The sequence below is a fragment of the Chenopodium album genome, chromosome 10 (genome assembly GCF_948465745.1).
Source record: "Chenopodium album chromosome 10, dcCheAlbu1.1, whole genome shotgun sequence".
NCBI lineage: Eukaryota > Viridiplantae > Streptophyta > Magnoliopsida > Caryophyllales > Amaranthaceae > Chenopodium > Chenopodium album.
The window spans coordinates 43,024,173-43,042,509 of record NC_137843.1 but is presented as its reverse complement, the minus strand read 5'-3'; the positions used below and the strand labels follow the sequence as shown (position 1 = coordinate 43,042,509).

The following is an 18,337-nucleotide window of genomic DNA, read 5'->3' as shown; positions in this document are numbered from 1 at the left end:
GTAATGGAAAACATGTTTGTTGCGCTTTGTGCTAAGGTCATGTAATCAAGACTATCCATCCAATTCCCAGGACTTACTTCTGTCATCTATCCTTCTAGACACCGTCTTTTATTGCCAGGTTAATTCATTTCCATATTCACATCTATTAGGTTGGCTAGGATCTCATATGCATTCTGTCTATTGATGTCGCTGGTACTTGCTTAAAGAGTTTTCCTCTGATTTTTCTATGATCTAGATTGAATGAGGTTTGATATTAAACTTTATTAATAATATAATATAATGATAGCATCAAACGTAAAACAAATTTGGGCAAAATTAAGATGAATGCTACTCCCACCACCATAATGGTGGTTTAACAGCTCGCAATTTATGGGTTACATATTGGTTTATTGTAACAAAAGATAAAATATCAACAGCTTAGACAAATATTAATTCGCCACCAAGATCATTAATAGTCTAATCCTCAATGCTGAAAATGTTTCACGTCCAGTATCAGAAATTCCCACCAACTAAAAACCCTAAAGATACTGCTTTGCTGAAGATGTTCACAATCTTCACTCCTTGTACCCCAAGCCTGCATAAATTAAACAAATAAATTAAAAAAGTAATCAAGTTGTCTAAATTACATCCTGTCTGGTATTTTAATTAATTGATCAGATCTCATTAAATTTCTAAGATAAGCAGGTTGGGGCGGGGCGGGGGGTTGCCACAATGTAGGTATAGCATGATTATGCATAAAGAGCCAGCATTCACGAAGAATTAAAAAAATATATATAAAAAAAAGGAAATTTTGACTTTTGCTACCACCAAAATACACCATTTTGATTTTTACTACCCATCTAAAAATTTATTTATTTTACTACCACACAAAACCCAAAAATATGGATTTTGCTACCACTTAACTGTTTCTGTTAATATTTCCATTTGTGGGACCCACTTAGTTCATTCCTTCTATTTTGTCCTCAATCCCCACGAGTCCAGTCATAAACCCCCACTTACAGCAGCCTCCCCATCCGAAACCCAGCTCTTCCGGCAGCCCCCCATCCCTTAACAGCATCCACCTCCAAAATTCAATAATCATATTTCAATTATACATCACTGAATGTTGAACTAACAAATTACTTTGAAAATAAAGCACATCAAGTCATCAATTGAACACTTGTAGATTACCACACACAAAAAAAAAAAAAAAAAAAAAAAAAAAAAAAAAAAAAAAAATCAAGAACAAATTCAATCAACAAGATATATTCCATAATAAAGCTTCACAACGTCATAAATCAATTTAATAATTAAAAAAAATCCAATTGTAAATCCTAAAATACATAACTAAAATATTCCTCAATTTGTTCTTGACCTTATTCCATCCCTCCTTACTGTCATTCAACGTTGATGCTTTTCTTGAAGGTCTTCAATTCTTGGGCTCTTGTCTTGACCTGCTGCTCAAATCCACCCATATTTGGAAAATTGAACAAGATCTATAATTTGACGGCAAGTAGTAGTGGTGTGAATGATGTCAGTTAAGTAAAAGAGGAGAGAGAGAAATGGGTTTTAAAGGGAGTGGAGTTTAGGGATAACCCACTTGGAATAAGATCTCGAAAGTCGATTTTGTAAAGGTGACAACAAGTAATTTCCCTTTCTTTGCACATGAAATTAAATTGCAAATCGGTAGAAGTACTTAACTGAGGTTTCGCGAAAGTGGAGGGGTTTTGGGGAAGGGGTGGTGGTGGGGGTGGGGCTGCTGTAAATGGGTGAGGCTGTGAGGGTTTATGACTAAGCTTTGTGGAGAGAGAAGGAGAAATTGGATGGAAGTAATTAAAGTGGACCCACAAACGGAAATAGTAACGGAAAATGTTAAATAGTAGTAAAACCTATATTTTTTGGTTTTGGGTGGTAGTAAAATAAATAAAAAATTTAGATGGGTAGCAAAAATCAAAATGGTGCATTTTAGTGGTAGTAAAAGTCAATATTTCCTAAAAAAAACACATAAAAGGCAACAGTGGAGCATGCTGTATGCATGCATACTTTAAGCTAGTGGCACCTCTACCAAAAATACATCACACTATCACAGAAGTGGGCAACAATGAAACACTTGGTTGATACTAAAAGAATACTCATTGTAGAGGCAATTATAATTTTTTTGTAAGCCTTTCCCAAAGTAAAAGAGACTAGACTGGTACAAGAGACATCAACATTTCAGCAACCATATCTTGAATGTCCATTACTTCCAAAGATAACATCCACTAAACTCCAATTACACAGAATCTTCCAGTGTGCAAAGTCAGCGCATAAAACCACAAAACTCTAGAATAAATTTCCAACTGTTAAGGCCCTATAAGGAAAGAAAAACCACACATCCACTCAATGGACGTCACCTTTCCTCTTTCCATCATTCAATTCCACATGTTCAGGTGAAGGGTTTAATATAGACTATATGCAGATATGTAGTGACTTTGATAGCATGCATAATGCAGCAGTTCATTCACATGACAAGATGCTGAAGGACACTCATGACCTACGCAAATACAAATTCTCAATTTCCTTGCAAGCTGATGCATAACCCTTAAAAATCACCCAGGTTATCCTAAAAAGATTGCCCCAATTCCATTTTTAGTTAACATTGCCTGTACAATCCCTCTCTACTTTATCTAATATTGCAGATACTTAAAAAAATATATACCAACCCACTCAACACAGCTCTTAATAGAGTGAAAGAAAGTAAATTGGGCAAACTTTAAGGGATGCAGAGAGCAACAAATAACAAAATCCATCTCCAAATACCATAAACAAAACCTTGCAGCAGAAACTCAAGAGTTTCTCAAAATTCAAACCCATCATATCTTCTATTTTATTGATATATTACAGGACACAATCAAGTATACGTAACAACAATGATCAAACAAATTCTCTCAAATATAGACAAACAAATATCCACCTTATGTAATGACTTGCATGGGCAAAAACTTGGTAAGTCTGAGCATTGTTGTCATTTTTTCAGCCGAGGGAAGTTCCACATAAGAAAGAAAAAAAATTTCTAAAGCTCAGATATCTTCAAAAAAAAGCAACAAAACATAATGTGCTGTAAATTATAACACCGTAACCTTGGTAACATACTGTCATACTGAAGTTATGTTCAAAAGAAGATTTACATGAACAACATGCAGAATAGCAAAAACCAAAACAATTGACCATCTGAAGTTCAAGGCATTCAGCAGCAACTAAATCACAGCCTAAATTTCTTTCCCAAAAAAAAAAAAAAAAAAAAAAAAAAAAAAAAAAAATCACAGCCTAAACTTCATCTACAGCCAATAGAGGAAACTCACCATGCTCTTAACGTGCACCAGGTGCATTCATTGCCAAAAGCATTTGATTTCCATTGGGAAGGTAGGTCACGTTAGAACTCCTTCCCATTGTCGCTGCATTCTCCTTCATAGCTTCAATCTTCCTCAATTCAATCAGTCCCATTCCTGCAGATGCAGTTGCATCAGAAATCAATTTAGCAGACTCACTTTCTCCCTCAGCCCTAATGATTGCAGCACGCCTCTCTTGATCAGCTTTCATAACCACATATTTGGACCTCTCAGCCTCCTGCTGTGCCACCTGCTTCTGCTCAACTGCCCTTGAGAATTCTGCACCGTATGAGAGGTGAGTAATTGCCACATCATCCAATATGATGTTGAAATCCTTTGCCCTGCACACAATAGAAAAATAAAAACAAAATTCATTAACAAAATTCAAATTATTTCCTTCCAAAGTGTGTTTCAGCTCAAATTTGGTAAAGAAATTTTAAACAGAAACCATATGAATACAATCAATCATTATTTTTTTCAAACTTGCACCTTAAGATTGATTATCAGACAGTTAAAGTGGTGCTTCTAAGCAAATAATTCCCAATTCTCCAACTATCCACAACCCATAAATCATTTCCACAACCCATCCACCCCCCCCCCCCCGGCGGTTGTTCCCAAAACCAATTATTTTGCACTTATACAACCGGAAGCATGAGACAAATATCATAAAGAGAAAAGGAGCTATCAATTTACAAAATCAAACCACATTCGCCTCAAAAAAGTTAACACGAAGAAAAAAAATAAATTCCATATAGATTAACCAAACCTGCAGCAAAGAAATCAGAATAGGTAATCACATGAACTTCAAAATTCAAAATTCAAAATTCCAAAAGAAGTAACCACTTGTGTGCGTCAGTGTGTGTTGGGGGAGGTGGTAGGAAGCACGCGGATTCATGAATACATTCTGTTCACCAAAATTACAATTATCAAAACCTACAAGCCTTTCTCCGGGAATTACCTACATTGTAGGAACTTAGTGGCACTAACGAAAACTTATTTTAATTACTAGATTGAGCTCCGCATTACTCTCATCAGAGCTTATTGACCTTTTTCCAGCGCTTATTTGCTGTTATTTGCCCCTATCTAAACGTCATTGACCTTAATCAGAAATTTTCAAGGTACAGTCGTGCAATCAAAATGTTCGCAACAAACACACAGCTAGTCTCAGGATCAATCAAAATGTACAAGTCAGAACTTCAACTACACAATCAGTTAACTACTGCAACATAATAATCAGGGAAAACAACAGCAATAGCATAAAATTTCTACTAAATGCATCTTTATGACCAATTTAACACCAAAAAATTCAAATTATCAAACAAAAAAGACCAAGAAACAATTTATGCGCTGATTAAAACCCTAACCCAAGATCTGCAGAAAAAAATTACAGAAAAATCAAAATGAATACCTCTTAATCAAGCTGTCTCTGACAAGAGCAGAAACCCTAGGACGATCAGTAAGAAGCTGGTCAGCATTAAACTGAGCAACAACAGCCTTCAAAACCTCATTACCAATAGAAGGAAGAACCTTCTCATCATACTCCAATCCAAGAGTCTGAAAAATATGAGGAAGACGATTCTGATCAGGGCGAGACAAAACCCTAAGAGTAAGATTCACCATCTGAAGATCCTTAGTACCAGAAATTGATGAAAAATTGTGAGGTCGAGTACGAATATCGAAGGTGTAAGGCTTCTGGAGCCATGGAATTCGGACATGAGTACCTTCGCCGACAGTTTCATCGAGAACTCCGCGAAAACGGTCGAAGATGACGGCCTTTTCGCCACCGTCGACGGTGTAGAGGGAGTAATTGGCGAGGGCGCCGATGGCACCGAGGCCGAAAGCTGTTTTAGCGACGCTGTTGAGGATGTTGGCAGCTTGCTGGCTTCCCATGGCGGAAAAATGGAGGAGAGAGAAAAATGGAGGTTGAGTTGTTAGGGTTTAAGGGTTTGAAATGGGGGAATATTGTGATGAATTGATCAAGTAGTTAAAACCCTAAGGAGTGCGTGACTCACTGACTTGGGAAAGGGGAAACTGGAAATGTGTGAGGATTTTTTTTTTTTTTTTTTTTTTGGTGGTGTTGTTTATTGAGTTGGGCTTTATTCGTGGGGGTTAGCAATCTTAACATGGGTGGAGAGGTCGGGTATCAAAAATATTATCATAACAGGATCGGGTTATCAATAACCAACACTAAAGATAATATATATGAATCAAATTACTATTATTTTTAAGGAAAATTGGTAAAAAATAATCTCAACTTTCACGTATTCGCTTTAAATAATTTCAATTTTGGATTATTTTTAAATAATCCCAACTTTAGAGTGTATTCGCTTTCTTTAGGCCCTAATTGGTTACTAACCTACTATAACAGTTTATTGGGACATGTAGCATCATATGATTTGTTTTTTTTTTTACATAAAAATAAATTTAAAATAAAAATATAAATTAAAAAATAAAAGCTCAGCCACTAAAGCCACCCTTTCTCCACCATTGCCGCCACCATACTCTCCCATGACTACCACAAATACCCTCTTCCTCCCCCTTCCCCAGCACCTCCGGCCACCACCCTCCCTATCCCCAGCCTCGAAAACCTCCCCCCTCTCCTTGCCAGCCATTGACACTTTCCTTTCCCTTTGCTGTCTAGCCCTAAAACCTTATGCCTCCTCTTTACCAGCGAGAAACCACCACCCTCCCCTTGCCTAGCATCGAAATCGCTGCACCTTACCCAGCATCAAAATCGCCGCAATTTGACCGGCCTTGAAACCATCCTCTTTCACCTTCCTTAGCCATGAAACTATGCCCTCCAATCCCGTCAATTAACCACCGCCCTTTTTCTTTCTCTCTCCCTCTCCATTTATGACCTTTCGGTGTAGAGAGGGTAAAAATACGCCCCAACACGCGGTCCAATCCCATAGCGACATGTGGCCCAATCAAAGGGTGACACGTGTCCCTATAGGAAGGTGACGCGTGTCAGCTTCAAGAGAGCACCTAAAAAAGAGTAAAAGGGCCTCCTCACCTCAGGAGGCCCAAATCCCAAGAATGCCGCAAAAATGGCGCCCCCATCCGATATGTGTGGTCAGCTGATTGCGCAGCCAATTAGGGCACAGAAATTTAGGGTATCAACCCTAAACGGGCACAATTTCCCACCCCTATAAATACCCCAATCATTTATGATGGGAGGGGTGGATTGTGACATAACTTTTAATATAGCACTAAAAGCTCCAACTTTTCTCTCTTTTCTCTCTCTAGTTTATTCCGTTTTCCGATTACTTACTAGATCGTTGGAGGCGGATCTCCGATAAACTGGAGCTCCGTTATTTTGCAGGTGTCCAAGTTTAATTGCCAGCAGAGCGCGACCAGTATCTCAAGGGATTCCAAAAATACCCCGAAATATTTGACGCCATTTGTGGGGATACTCGTCCGTTATGGCAATAGATGGTCAGACACCTAATGCCAACCCTGGCCCTGGTCAGGACCACCATGTAGAAGATATAGTCACAACTATTCAATCTAGTGATCCTTTGACCGCCTCATTCCATGAGGCCGAGGATCCTCCAATTACTGCTACTTCCCTAAAGGCCGCTCTGAACAAACTTCGAAAGGAATTCGAGAGTAAAAGGCCATTTACCTCTAGACAGCCGTCCAGAAGAGAGGAAGAAGGTGCCCCATGGAAGAATCAGTGCAAGGCAGCCAATGCTATGGATGCTGGGAACACCCCATTCCGACGACCGCATGGAAGATCTCCCAGGGTGCCATGGACGAACCTGTCTAAGCTCCTTGAGAAAACACAATCGGCTAGAGGCAGACCAGACAGCCTCAAAGGGAAGATCCTGAGTCGTTGCGGCGCTGGAGGGATGTAAGAGAATATATCCGGCACAATCAGTGGGAGTGGGCGGCCTACTCGGACACGACCTCAACTCCAACGATGCTAGATGAATTCTCTAACCAATCTCTTTCCAAGTATACCAACTCGGCCAGGATGCAGGAGTCAAGCTCTCCGTACTCCAACTCCTATTCCAGTTCAACCTTTTCAGTATCAGACCCCCCAGAATTTCAATCTTATTCTGCCGCCTAACCCCCCTATCTTCGGACAGTAAGGGCAATATGGCCAGTCGTTCGACCAGACAGCTTACCTGGCCAGACCGACCGCACCACCTCAATCTATTGATTGACAAATGCGCTTGTTGAATCTTGGTGACAAGCCGCCTCCGTTTTCTCAAGAAATTCTTAACTCTCCTCAACCAGCGAAGGTTAAAAGTGTGCTAGTGGGTGCCTATGATGGCACAGGCAACCTAGAAGAACACGTCACTTCGTACAGAAATCTGATGTATTTGCAAAGTGTGGACGATGCCACATGGTGCAGGTGCTTCCTGGCCACCCTCAAGGGTGTGGCACAAGACTGGTTTAATAGTCTGCCGGCCGGGTGCATCAACTGCTTTACCACTCTTACTTTATTGTTTGCTGGAAACTTCTCTTACAACATTCCCTCAAGGAAGACCAGCCTGAACTTGGCAAAAATTGTCCAAGGGAAGAATGAAGGTTTGCATTCGTACATTCAGAGGTTCAATCAAGAAAAAGCCCAAATTCATAATCTGTCGGATGAGATGGCCTATTCGGAATTTCTCCGGGGATTGAGGCATTATGGTTTCAAGTTTGATCTGGTCAGGAAAAAGGTCCGGACATACGCAGGCGTTCTACGGGAAGTTGAGACCTATATTAAAGCAGCTGATTTTTGTTCGCTTACCAAAGCAGAACAGCCGCCCAAGGGGGCTGAGAAGAAGCAACCTTCTCAGCAAGACTCGGCCGGAAAGAAAAAGGAAGAAAACAAGCGAAAGGAAGTTTGGGCGGCTGACGGTCAACAACCAAAATCAAAGAAGGTCAAGACGTACGAACCTCAGTACGAGTTCACTAAGGATTGTTACTCAATCTTGATGGAAATTAAGGATAAATTTGAGTTTGAAAAGCCCCAACCGATGAGAGGTTCGGCCCAGTACCGCAACAAGAACAAATATTGTCATTACCACAAGGACGTGGGACATGACACGAATGAATGCATCAACTTGAAAAGATTGTTGGATAAGCTGGCTAAAAAGGGCATGTTGAATTCATACGTCTTGAAATCAAAATTCACTTACACTCGGACAGATAACAAGTTTGAGAAGATTAAGCAACATGACAAGGAAGATGATGGAAATAGCACCGATTCTGGTTTTGTGGCTATAATATCAGGCGGCTTTGCCGCAGGCGGCCTTACCATGAAAGGAATCAAGCAAGACGCTTGGAAATTTGGCAAAGTGATGCATGTTGAAGGAGTGAAAGTTGAACCTTTCCTAGAAGTAACGGTCAGTGAGGCGAGCCGAGGTGAAGTCAAAGCCCTACACAATGATCCCATGGTATTTGTTATGAAAATAGCCAATTTGAAAGTTGGCCGGATATTAATAGATACGGGCAGCTCGTCTGATATTATCAGCTTGGCTGCCTTGAAAAATTTGAAGTTCTCTGACGATGCTCTCAAGGACATTTCCCACCCGTTGGTTGGGTTTGGGGGGTCCATCATACATCCAGTGGGGCAGATCGATTTACCCGTCCGGGTCGGGCAGAAGGGGGAAGGAAGGGACATGGTTATCCGCTCCCCAGTGGTCAAGGAGCTCACTGGCTACAATGTCATACTCGGCCGCCCCACGTTAAACACAGTAAAGGCAGTAATAGTCCCTCATTTGATGCTGTTGAATTTTGAGAGATCGGACGGGAAAATCGGCTCAATTCAAGGAAGCCAAAAAATGGCTAAGGAATGTAATCAGCTAGCAGTAAAGCCAACAGTACACGGACGAGGAAAGCTGTCCGAGCCAAAAACCGAAGAAGAGTCTCTCCAAACATACCAGGTCGGCCAGAAGCATAAGTCGGCCATGGCCGACTAAGTATAGTAGTTAATAACCGTCGACTGGTCAGAAGAATTGAGGCCCCAGCCGGCCGGGGATCACCAAGATATAATGCTTGACCCCGATCAACCTGATCGGACGGTCAAGGTAGGCACTATATCTATGGGTCTGCTTGGAGATGACATAGTCAAGCTGCTGAGGTAATTTAAAGATGTGTTTGCATTTGAAATTAGTGAAATGCCAAATATAAGCCCAGACTTGGCCATGCATAAGCTGGCCGTGAATCCAGTTATTAAACCTGTTCGACAGAAGAAAAGAGATCATGGAGAAGAAAGGAATCAGACGGCCGCAGCAAAAGTAAGAAAGTTGCTGGACGTTGGTTTCATTCGGCAATACTACTACCCCGACTGGGTAACCAATGTTGTTCTTGTGAAAAAGCCGAATGGAACTTGGAGAATGTGCGTAGATTACACTGATCTGAACAAGGCATGCCCCAAGGATAGCTTTTCCTTGCCCAAAATTGACCGTTTGGTTGATTCTACGGCTGGGCATGCCCTTATGAGCTTCATGGACGCCTACTTCGGATTCCATCAGATCCCTTTGTGGGAAGAAGATCAAGAAAAAACCGCATTTGTGACCGAGCAGGGGCTGTACTGCTACAAAGTCATGCTGTTTGGCTTAAAGAATGCCCCTGCCACTTTCCAAAGATTGGTCAATACGGTCTTTAGAGATCAGATCGGCCGGAACATGGAAGTGTACATTAACGACATGATTGTCAAATCAAAAGAGCTGGGCGACCATCTAAATGATTTTCCAGAAACATTCACCGAACTCAGGGCGGCATAAGATGATGTTAAATCCAAAGAAGTGTGTCTTTGGTGTTGAGTCCGGCAAATTTCTCGGATTTTTGATCGATCGATCAACACGAAATTGAGGCCAATCTTGAAAAAATTCAAGCTGTCTTGGACATGAAGTCACCAAGGACAATCAAAGAAGTGCAAAGATTGACCGGATGTTTAGCTACACTCAACCGATTTTTGTCAAGATCAGGGGATAAGTGCCGATACTTCTTTCAGACTATCAAGAAGAAAGCCATGTTCGAGTGGACAGAGGAGGCCGAGGAAGCATTCGTACAATTAAAAAGACACATGCATACATTACCTCGCCTCGTCGGTCCACTCAAGGATGAAAAGTTATACATGTATCTTGCCATTTTAGAGCATTCTTTAAGTGTCGTCCTACTTGTTGAAAGAAACGGCCACCAGATCCCAGTTTATTTCATCAGCCACGTACTGCATAACGCTGAGCTTAGGTATCCACCCATTAAGAAGTTCGGCCTAGCTTCGTTTATGGCTTCAAAGAAGCTACGGCCGTATTTTCTAGCTCATTCAATAGTGGTCTACACAGACCAAAGTTGAAGAAGCCGTTTACAACATTGGAGGCCAGCAGCCGGATGCTTAAGTGGGCCTTAGAGCTAAGAGGTTTCGATTAACATTTGAGCCCAGGAAAGCAATCAAGGGGCAGGCCTTTGCTGATTTCTTGGCTGAAATGACTCGGCCGATGTAGGGAATATTTCAAGCATCCCACACTTGAGCCCCACTGTGATCATACACTTAAGCATGGTGGCGAAAGGGAAGGAAGCTATAGTAAAAGAGTCGCCAACAAGTTTTAGGAACTTGTAAACCTTTCACAAGGTGAAGGTTACACCCCTTCACGATCCATGAGATCACTAACTCCATAGTGATCTGGAACCATGACTGGATATTCGGGGATGAAGGTACAAATCCAACCTAAAAGAGATTGAACCTGCCCTAATAATAGGCCTCTACTTTATTCTTCTCATATTCATGTGCGCTTTCTAACTAACATGCAATCATTAGGTTAACCCTAAACCTGTTTAATCTATGTTGGTTGAATATTAATGCACAAACAAACCTATTATAGGCGATCACTTGAATTATAATCATATTAACCTAAATAAGATTATTAATTATCTTATTAAGCGTGATTACAAGTACAAATTCCCTTTAAAATGCATAAAAAGCGTGATCAAGCAATAAAAATAATATATCAAGCAACATAATAATCATAATCATTATCATCATAATATTCTCAATAAAGCGTAATAATATAGTAGCAAGATCCTAGGCATGATACTAACAAGATTAATAAAAAATCCTACCATGTCACTAAGAAATAAAGATCAAAACTTTAACCCTAACATGATACTAATATGATAGAAGGAAAGAATAGGAAGCATCATAGAAACATGCATGATATTAGAAATCTTAGTTATTACCCTAAACATGATACTAGGAATCAAAATAATCTAAGCATGAATTCTATATCAAAATGACAATTAAAGCAATTACTTACTTAGATGCCTCGTATCTCTTTCTAATAACAAAATACACGCGTTAGTAACTTCAAGGAAAATATTAAATAAAAAAATTAAATTAAATAACTGAAATAAAGATTTGGGACCAAACCCTCAGAAATTTATAAACCTTTCACGTCTAGGGCGAAGGCAACTTCGAACTTGGCTAGGTGTGTCTAGAACTCGTGAATGTGGAATTTTGTAGAAGGGGAAGGTTTAGAAAAAGAATAGAGAGAGAATAAGCTTCTAGCTTAAAGAGAGAGAAGAGAATAGATGATTGGTGATTGTTGGTTAAAAACGGGGAGATACGACCCCTATTTATAGAAAAATAGTCCGATAACGATAGAAAATACTTCAAATTCTATACGGAATAAAACTGGCATCTGTCGCCAGGCGACAGACATCAGCGCCAGGCGACAGACTCTGTCGTCTGGCGACAAACTCTATCGTTTGGCGCTAACTAAAAGATAAAACGCGCTTTGTACGGAATCCTTTTCCTAATATAATTAAGTAATTAGAATCCGCGAAAGATCAAATTTATCATAAAACACTTATTTTATTCCAAATAAAACTCTTTTAAAATATAATTATCCATCCTAGTTCCATTAGAATTTAAAAGAACCTTCTAAATATTCTAGAAGATTAAAATCAATCATGATAAATTTAGGAATAATAATTAATAGGCCCTCCTCTAGATCATTGGGCCGCATATAAAATTCATTTCGAGCCCAATTTAGTATTTAGGCCATAACTTCCTCATTATTCATTGGAATTGGGTTATAATATATCATTGGAAAACCCTTTTCGAGCCTAATCCAACTACACTATTATTGGACCCTTATCATGGACCAAACTAAATTGGACTGGCTATTTTCATAAATAGAGCACATTTTCAAAAACAGAAAGAGAGGTGTTTTAATAAAAACAACCGCATCACTAGACTTTTCACACTTCCACTTCGTTCGATAATCAAATGACGTGAAAAGTATTCATCACTGGGTTTGGTTTTGGGGAGACACATTTGGGTGTCTACAGAAGCCCCCACTTTGACTAAGTTTGGAGAAACGCAAGTTTCGAAAACGATAGTCAAAGTAGCGATAGGGACGGAGAATGATTCAAAACGTTCTGCGATCCTAAATCACTCTTGTAACGCCGAAACCTGCAAACTAGCGTTAATTAAACAGATAAAAGAGTTAAGAAACGCGTATCTTGCACCGTCGAGCACACGTCTCTAGAGTAACCAATTTTATTGCTGCATTATTGATGGTGACAACCTCCACATTGCCTCGTGAACGCCATCTGAAGGTAATTGTGCCTCGCTATCTTCACTTGCTTGTGACAATCCTCCACAGTGCCTCGGGAACATCGTTGAAGGTGACTGTGCCTCGCCATCTTCAAGGTTGTGGCAGTGCCTCGCCGCTATAGACAATCTTCTCTTTACCTTGGGACATCGTCGAAGATCGCTGCTTGTAGCTATCTTCAATTTCATAGTGATAATCTTCCGAGGAAAATTATCGAAGACCATCGCTTGTTGATCCTCAGTACTTTACTTCGCTATTTGCTTGTTATATTGATGCCTTGGGGGTGACGACAATCCTCTCTTCTTTAGGAATAGTTGCCAACGCAACTCTTGAATTATGTACAACAATCCGATTTAGGGAAAGTTGTCAATGCTACGTAACAGTCCATCCTAGGAAATGTTGCCACGATGAAGCGACAATCCCTATCTCGGAAATTTTGCCAAAATCCAATTTTGGGAAAAGTTGCCAATGCTTCATAACAATCTGTCATAAGAACCTTGCTACGGTCGACAATCCACGTCTTGGAATATAACTCTTGAAAGCAATCCACCTTGGAAATTTGCCAATATTATGCGACAATCCTTTTGGGAAAATATTGCCACAATTGACAATCCGCGTCTTGGAACATTTGCAAAAAAGAGTCTACTGACAACCCGTCTTGGGAAAATTTGCCACTACTAAAATGAATGGCAATCCACGTTGGGGAACCTTTGCCGAAATGTTAAGATGAATAACGACTTACGACAATCCTTTGGGAATTTTGCCATAGGGAACTTGATGCATGACAATCCATTCTCGGAAATATTGCCAAGGATTTGATGAATGTATGACAATCCGAACTTGGAAAAACTTTCCAAATAGAGAAGGAGCACGACAATCCATGCTTGGAAACATTGCCAATTTGAGATGACAATCCAATCTTGGAAAAATTGTCAAAGATTTGATGCATGTATGACAATCCGAACTTGGAAAAACTTGCCAAATAGAGAAGGAGTACGACAATCCACGCTTGGAAACATTTCCAAAGGGGAAAATCCAATCTTGGAAAATTTGTCGTTTAAAAATGATGCTCGACAATTCACTCTTGGAGATATTGTCGTTTTGGTGATGTGCTTGCTTTTGAACCAATACCTTGGTGCTTGTAATGAGCCAATGATTAGGCGTCTAAGCTAAGTGAGATGATCGTCGTCAGGCTGATCACTCATTGCGATTGTAATCGAGCCGACTATTAATCATGTCAATTTGCTTATAGGGGCTAACTGGCATACCAAGGAACCCAATCAATCAATATGACCATTTGACTCTAGTTGATTTGCTAAGTTGTTTGCGTCCTTTTGCTTCAAAATTTTTGTAAAGATCACCTGTCCGTCTGGGATTTGCATTTATATTTTGGACTATAGGACTTTGCTCATGTTTTTCTTAGGGTTGACCTAAGGTTTGTTATACTTGACTCATCGTGATTGACTGACTTGAGGTTGACCCAATGTGTTTGGACACGACATGACTCAATGTGCATGACTTGCGTTTGCATTGTATTGTGATGTGTTTGACTCAAAATGCAGTAAAGCAAAAATTAGGCAAAAATTTTCTGTCATTTTTGTGGAGGGTATCGACTTTCTCCCGAAAAAGAAAGACACAAAAAAGAATCGAAGTGGGTGTTTGAGGTGCATGTTGAATGAGCTTAGTTAAATGTATATGTCGATGTTGTCTCTCATAGTGCAAAGATTAGTCCATCCTAGGCTATCTCAATTGTTAACTCGATAATGAAAGTATTTGGGTAACTTAGGCACGGAGGCTAAGTACTTCATAATTTGTGATGCAATAAGAATTATGATAATGAGTGATCTTGATATGACAAGGCGTGCTTCATCGTTGTGTTAAGATTTCATGACAAAGGTTTCCTATGAGGAGGATTATTTGTTTATGTATCTGTGATGTGTGTGAAAGTGACACTAAAGCTAGGCTGCAAAGGCTAAGTGTATGGAATTTTTATTTTTTTTATTTTTTTATTTTTTAATTTTTTTTTAAAAGAGTCAAATAGTGGTGACTCTTAGGCTAGGTCAGTTAATAATGTAGGGATCAAGCCCCCAAGTCTAGCTCTAAATGGATAGGGATGAGCATTGGAGATCCCTTGATATGATCATGTATGAATGTAAATATGAATGTGAATGAATGCATTTTTATTACGGCCGCACCTTAATGTGAGGTTGCCTACATATCCGTTAGGAATCAGGCCGAACGTAGCTCTAGCCGAACCTCGCACAATTGTGTGTATACCTCAAAGAGGTCTTTGAAGGGTTGTAACGTGGTTAGGCTAAAGGTTAGAGAAGAAAGGTGATAAAGGCTCAAGACCCTAGATAAGCCCCCAAGGTGTGCAATCTTGCATTTGAAATATTTACATTCATATGCTTGAGATTTCCTCACTTTTGAACTCTCTTTTGTTTATATTTTACTCTCTCTCTTTTTTTGCTTTTGCATTTTTTTTTTTGATAAGTATGGGCAATCCCGATCATGCGGTCTATCACTCACTTGGAATTCATGCTTCTCAGGCACGGTACCTAGCACTCAATAAGAGACGCAATCTGAGACGTGTTCTTATCAAAGATATATTCATATCAAAGACATTGGAACACTTGCCCTTTTGCACACTTTTATTATTTTTGCTTATTTTAATTTTTTGAAATTACTCAAGCTTTTATTCTTTGAAAATTGCATAAGTTGCACACCATCCCATCCCAAGGTTAGGTAGATGAGGGTCGAAGAAAGAAAGGTCTACCGTTAGACGAGGCTCAAAGTGGTTTATCAAGAAAGGATTGTATATTTGAAGGGTGAAAGGTAATATGATATGGCTACAAGGGGTGCCTCTAATCATAAGTATACCTTGTGCTTAGTTCGACATGGATTTTTTTTATTTTTTTATTTTTTTAATGCAATGATCATATGCAAGAAAATAAATGCTCATTTTATTTAAAAAGAAGGGTAATAAATTCTAAAGAATAAAATCTAAGGAAAGGTACCTATGCTAGACTTATTGGGGAAAGAAAGAATAAAAGAAAATAGAAAAAAGAGGTCACAAAATCTTGTCGTTAAAACTTGCCTCGTGTCTTGTGCTCTATCATCATCCGGTCTTCTTGCTAGCTAGAGGCAATGGGATCTTGTTTGCTTCTATGAGATCTTGAATGAGATTTTGAAATCTGTAACATTCATCTGTGGTATGACCATTTCCTTGATGGTACTTGCAATAAGAGTTGGGATTTCATCTCGAATATCGCTTTTCTGGCATTGTATCTTCCGTAGGGCCAATAGGTTTGATTAATCCTCGATCATAGAGACGATAGAAAGCAACATCATAGGTCATGCCAATGGGTGTGAACTCTCTTTTGGGTTTCCTTTTAGATCCTTGATTATCCATGGCTAAGACACTGTTATGGTCAAAGGTACTAACATTGTAACTAGAGTAAGTGTTTTCGGAAGAAGAAGGATTGTCGTTCTTCTTTCCTTTCCAGCCACTGTTGTTACTACTGTTAGTAGCTTTCTGTTTTGCAAGGTCATCTTCGATTTTAGTACCTATGTCGTAGACGGACTTGAAAGTATTCAAATTATGTTGATATTTCAAATGTTTCAAATACTTGTCTTAAAGGTTCTTGATGAACATCCTTACAGACTCCTTTTCAGTAGGAACCTCAACCATATTAGCGGAAGTTTCCCTCCACTTGTTGAAGAAAGAAGTGAACCCTTCGTTTTCTTTTTGCTTTAGCATCTCGAGTTGTCTATGGTCAGTTTAAACTTGAATGTTACATTTGTATCTATCAATGAAAGCATTTACTATTCCGTCCCAAGTAGAGGTTTTTTCTTTGTCAAGGGAAAAGAACCATTGTTGACAAAGGGTTTCAAGAGATAAAGAAAACAAAGAAAGAAAGACTTTCCTATCAATCCCTTTAATATTCATTATAGATTCAAAAGCCCTTAAGTGAAAATAAGGGTTGTCTGTTGGCTTGAACTTAGGGATGTCGTTGGCATTGAACTTCTGCAGAAGAAGCTCTCTGTCCACCGAGACCCCTTGTGAGCTAATGCCCTGGAATCTATAGTCACTTGAGAGTTTGCTTAGGCTTTCTTGTATGAGCTCCATTTGTTGTTGCTTCACAGGGTCATTGATTTGAAGGGCCAGAGCCTTCATCAATTCGGTTAAGTTGGCCACGTCCTTCCTAAGTTTGTTAACTTCTTCTTGAGACGCCATTATCTTCTTAGCTTTTCGACTAATTGGTTTGTCAAAAAGTAGTACTTGAACAAAGGTGTTGTCCTTGATTAATCGCCCTTCTCTCCTTGACCAAGTGCTGCGAAAAGGGAAATTGGGGGTAAGTTTTTATTTTTGACTCAAGCTCTATTCAACATGCAATAGATGGGAAGAGATCATGGAAGGAAAAGAAGAATGACATGGGTGAAAGAGAAATATGGGAGAATTAGAAATAGAATAAGCCCCTAACTCGAATGACGGAAATAACGACTCATGCATGAACCTAAGACATGGTCATGATGACATATACACAAAGTGTGTGCTAAGACTAGTGAGTGTGAGTGACATGCTTTGACTCTTATGTGAGACCATGGGACTATGTGCTTAGACTCAATTAAAAACATGACTACTGTTATTAATAAATTGGTTAAACCTATTAAGCAAATAGATTAATTAGACTCGTCGTGAAGACTCGAGCAGAAAACCGGACTGTCGCCAGAGCAATAGGACTGTCGCCAAATTCTAAAGACTAGCGCCAGACAATAACATTGTCGCCTGGCGCTAATCACTAGCGCGTGGCGCTACATCCCAAACTTTTGCGCCATTGCTGGAACATTGGTCTGGGACTGTTTCTAGTATTTTACTCTAAAGGGACAAGCCTAAAGTCCTACTAAGTCAAGTTTGATCAATTTATTTAGACTTTAATCATTTATTAATAATTAATTAATTTAGCAAAGTCTTTTAGTCATTAATTAGTTCATTTAAACTCATTCACAAGTCAAACAAACGGTTAGTGGAAACACATATAAGTTATGCACAAACAAATAATGCACAAGTAGTCAAATAGTCACAATATGATGCAATGAGTTTGCAACCTAACCATGGCTCTAGTTCTCTAAAGTTCAGGATATGGGTTAGTCAAAGAGGGTCCATGGTTATGAGTCCGGATGCACCGCGCGGAAGCCTTACCTTTGGAAGGGTTGGCGCGAGTGGATGGGACCCCGCGAGTTAAACTCACTTCCACGGTTTGGTGAATTCAACAAATTCGAATGTACCTTTCGTTGTCAGGAGCGTTCGATTGGGTAGATGGAGCGTGAATTCCGAGAGGGTTATGGCCATATGTAGAACACATATAGGTTTTAAATAAAAGGGAAAAACTCAATTCAGGAAGTAAAACCGAGCAAAGAGTACTAAAAACTAGT

General features: G+C 39.6%; 1 protein-coding gene across 1 annotated transcript; it reads right to left on the bottom strand.

Annotated features, from left to right (window-relative positions):
• Nucleotides 1-426: 426 nt before the first annotated feature.
• LOC145562450 (prohibitin-3, mitochondrial-like) lies at nt 427-5,335 on the bottom strand. Its single transcript, XM_081622736.1, has 3 exons — nt 4,756-5,335; nt 3,321-3,688; nt 427-574 (listed from the first exon to the last, which is right to left on the bottom strand). Exons 1-2 carry the CDS (start codon nt 5,235-5,237, stop codon nt 3,328-3,330), a joined length of 843 nt encoding a protein of 280 aa, XP_081478862.1. The 5' UTR covers nt 5,238-5,335; the 3' UTR covers nt 427-574; nt 3,321-3,327.
• Between the last annotated feature and the right edge of the window lie 13,002 nt (nt 5,336-18,337).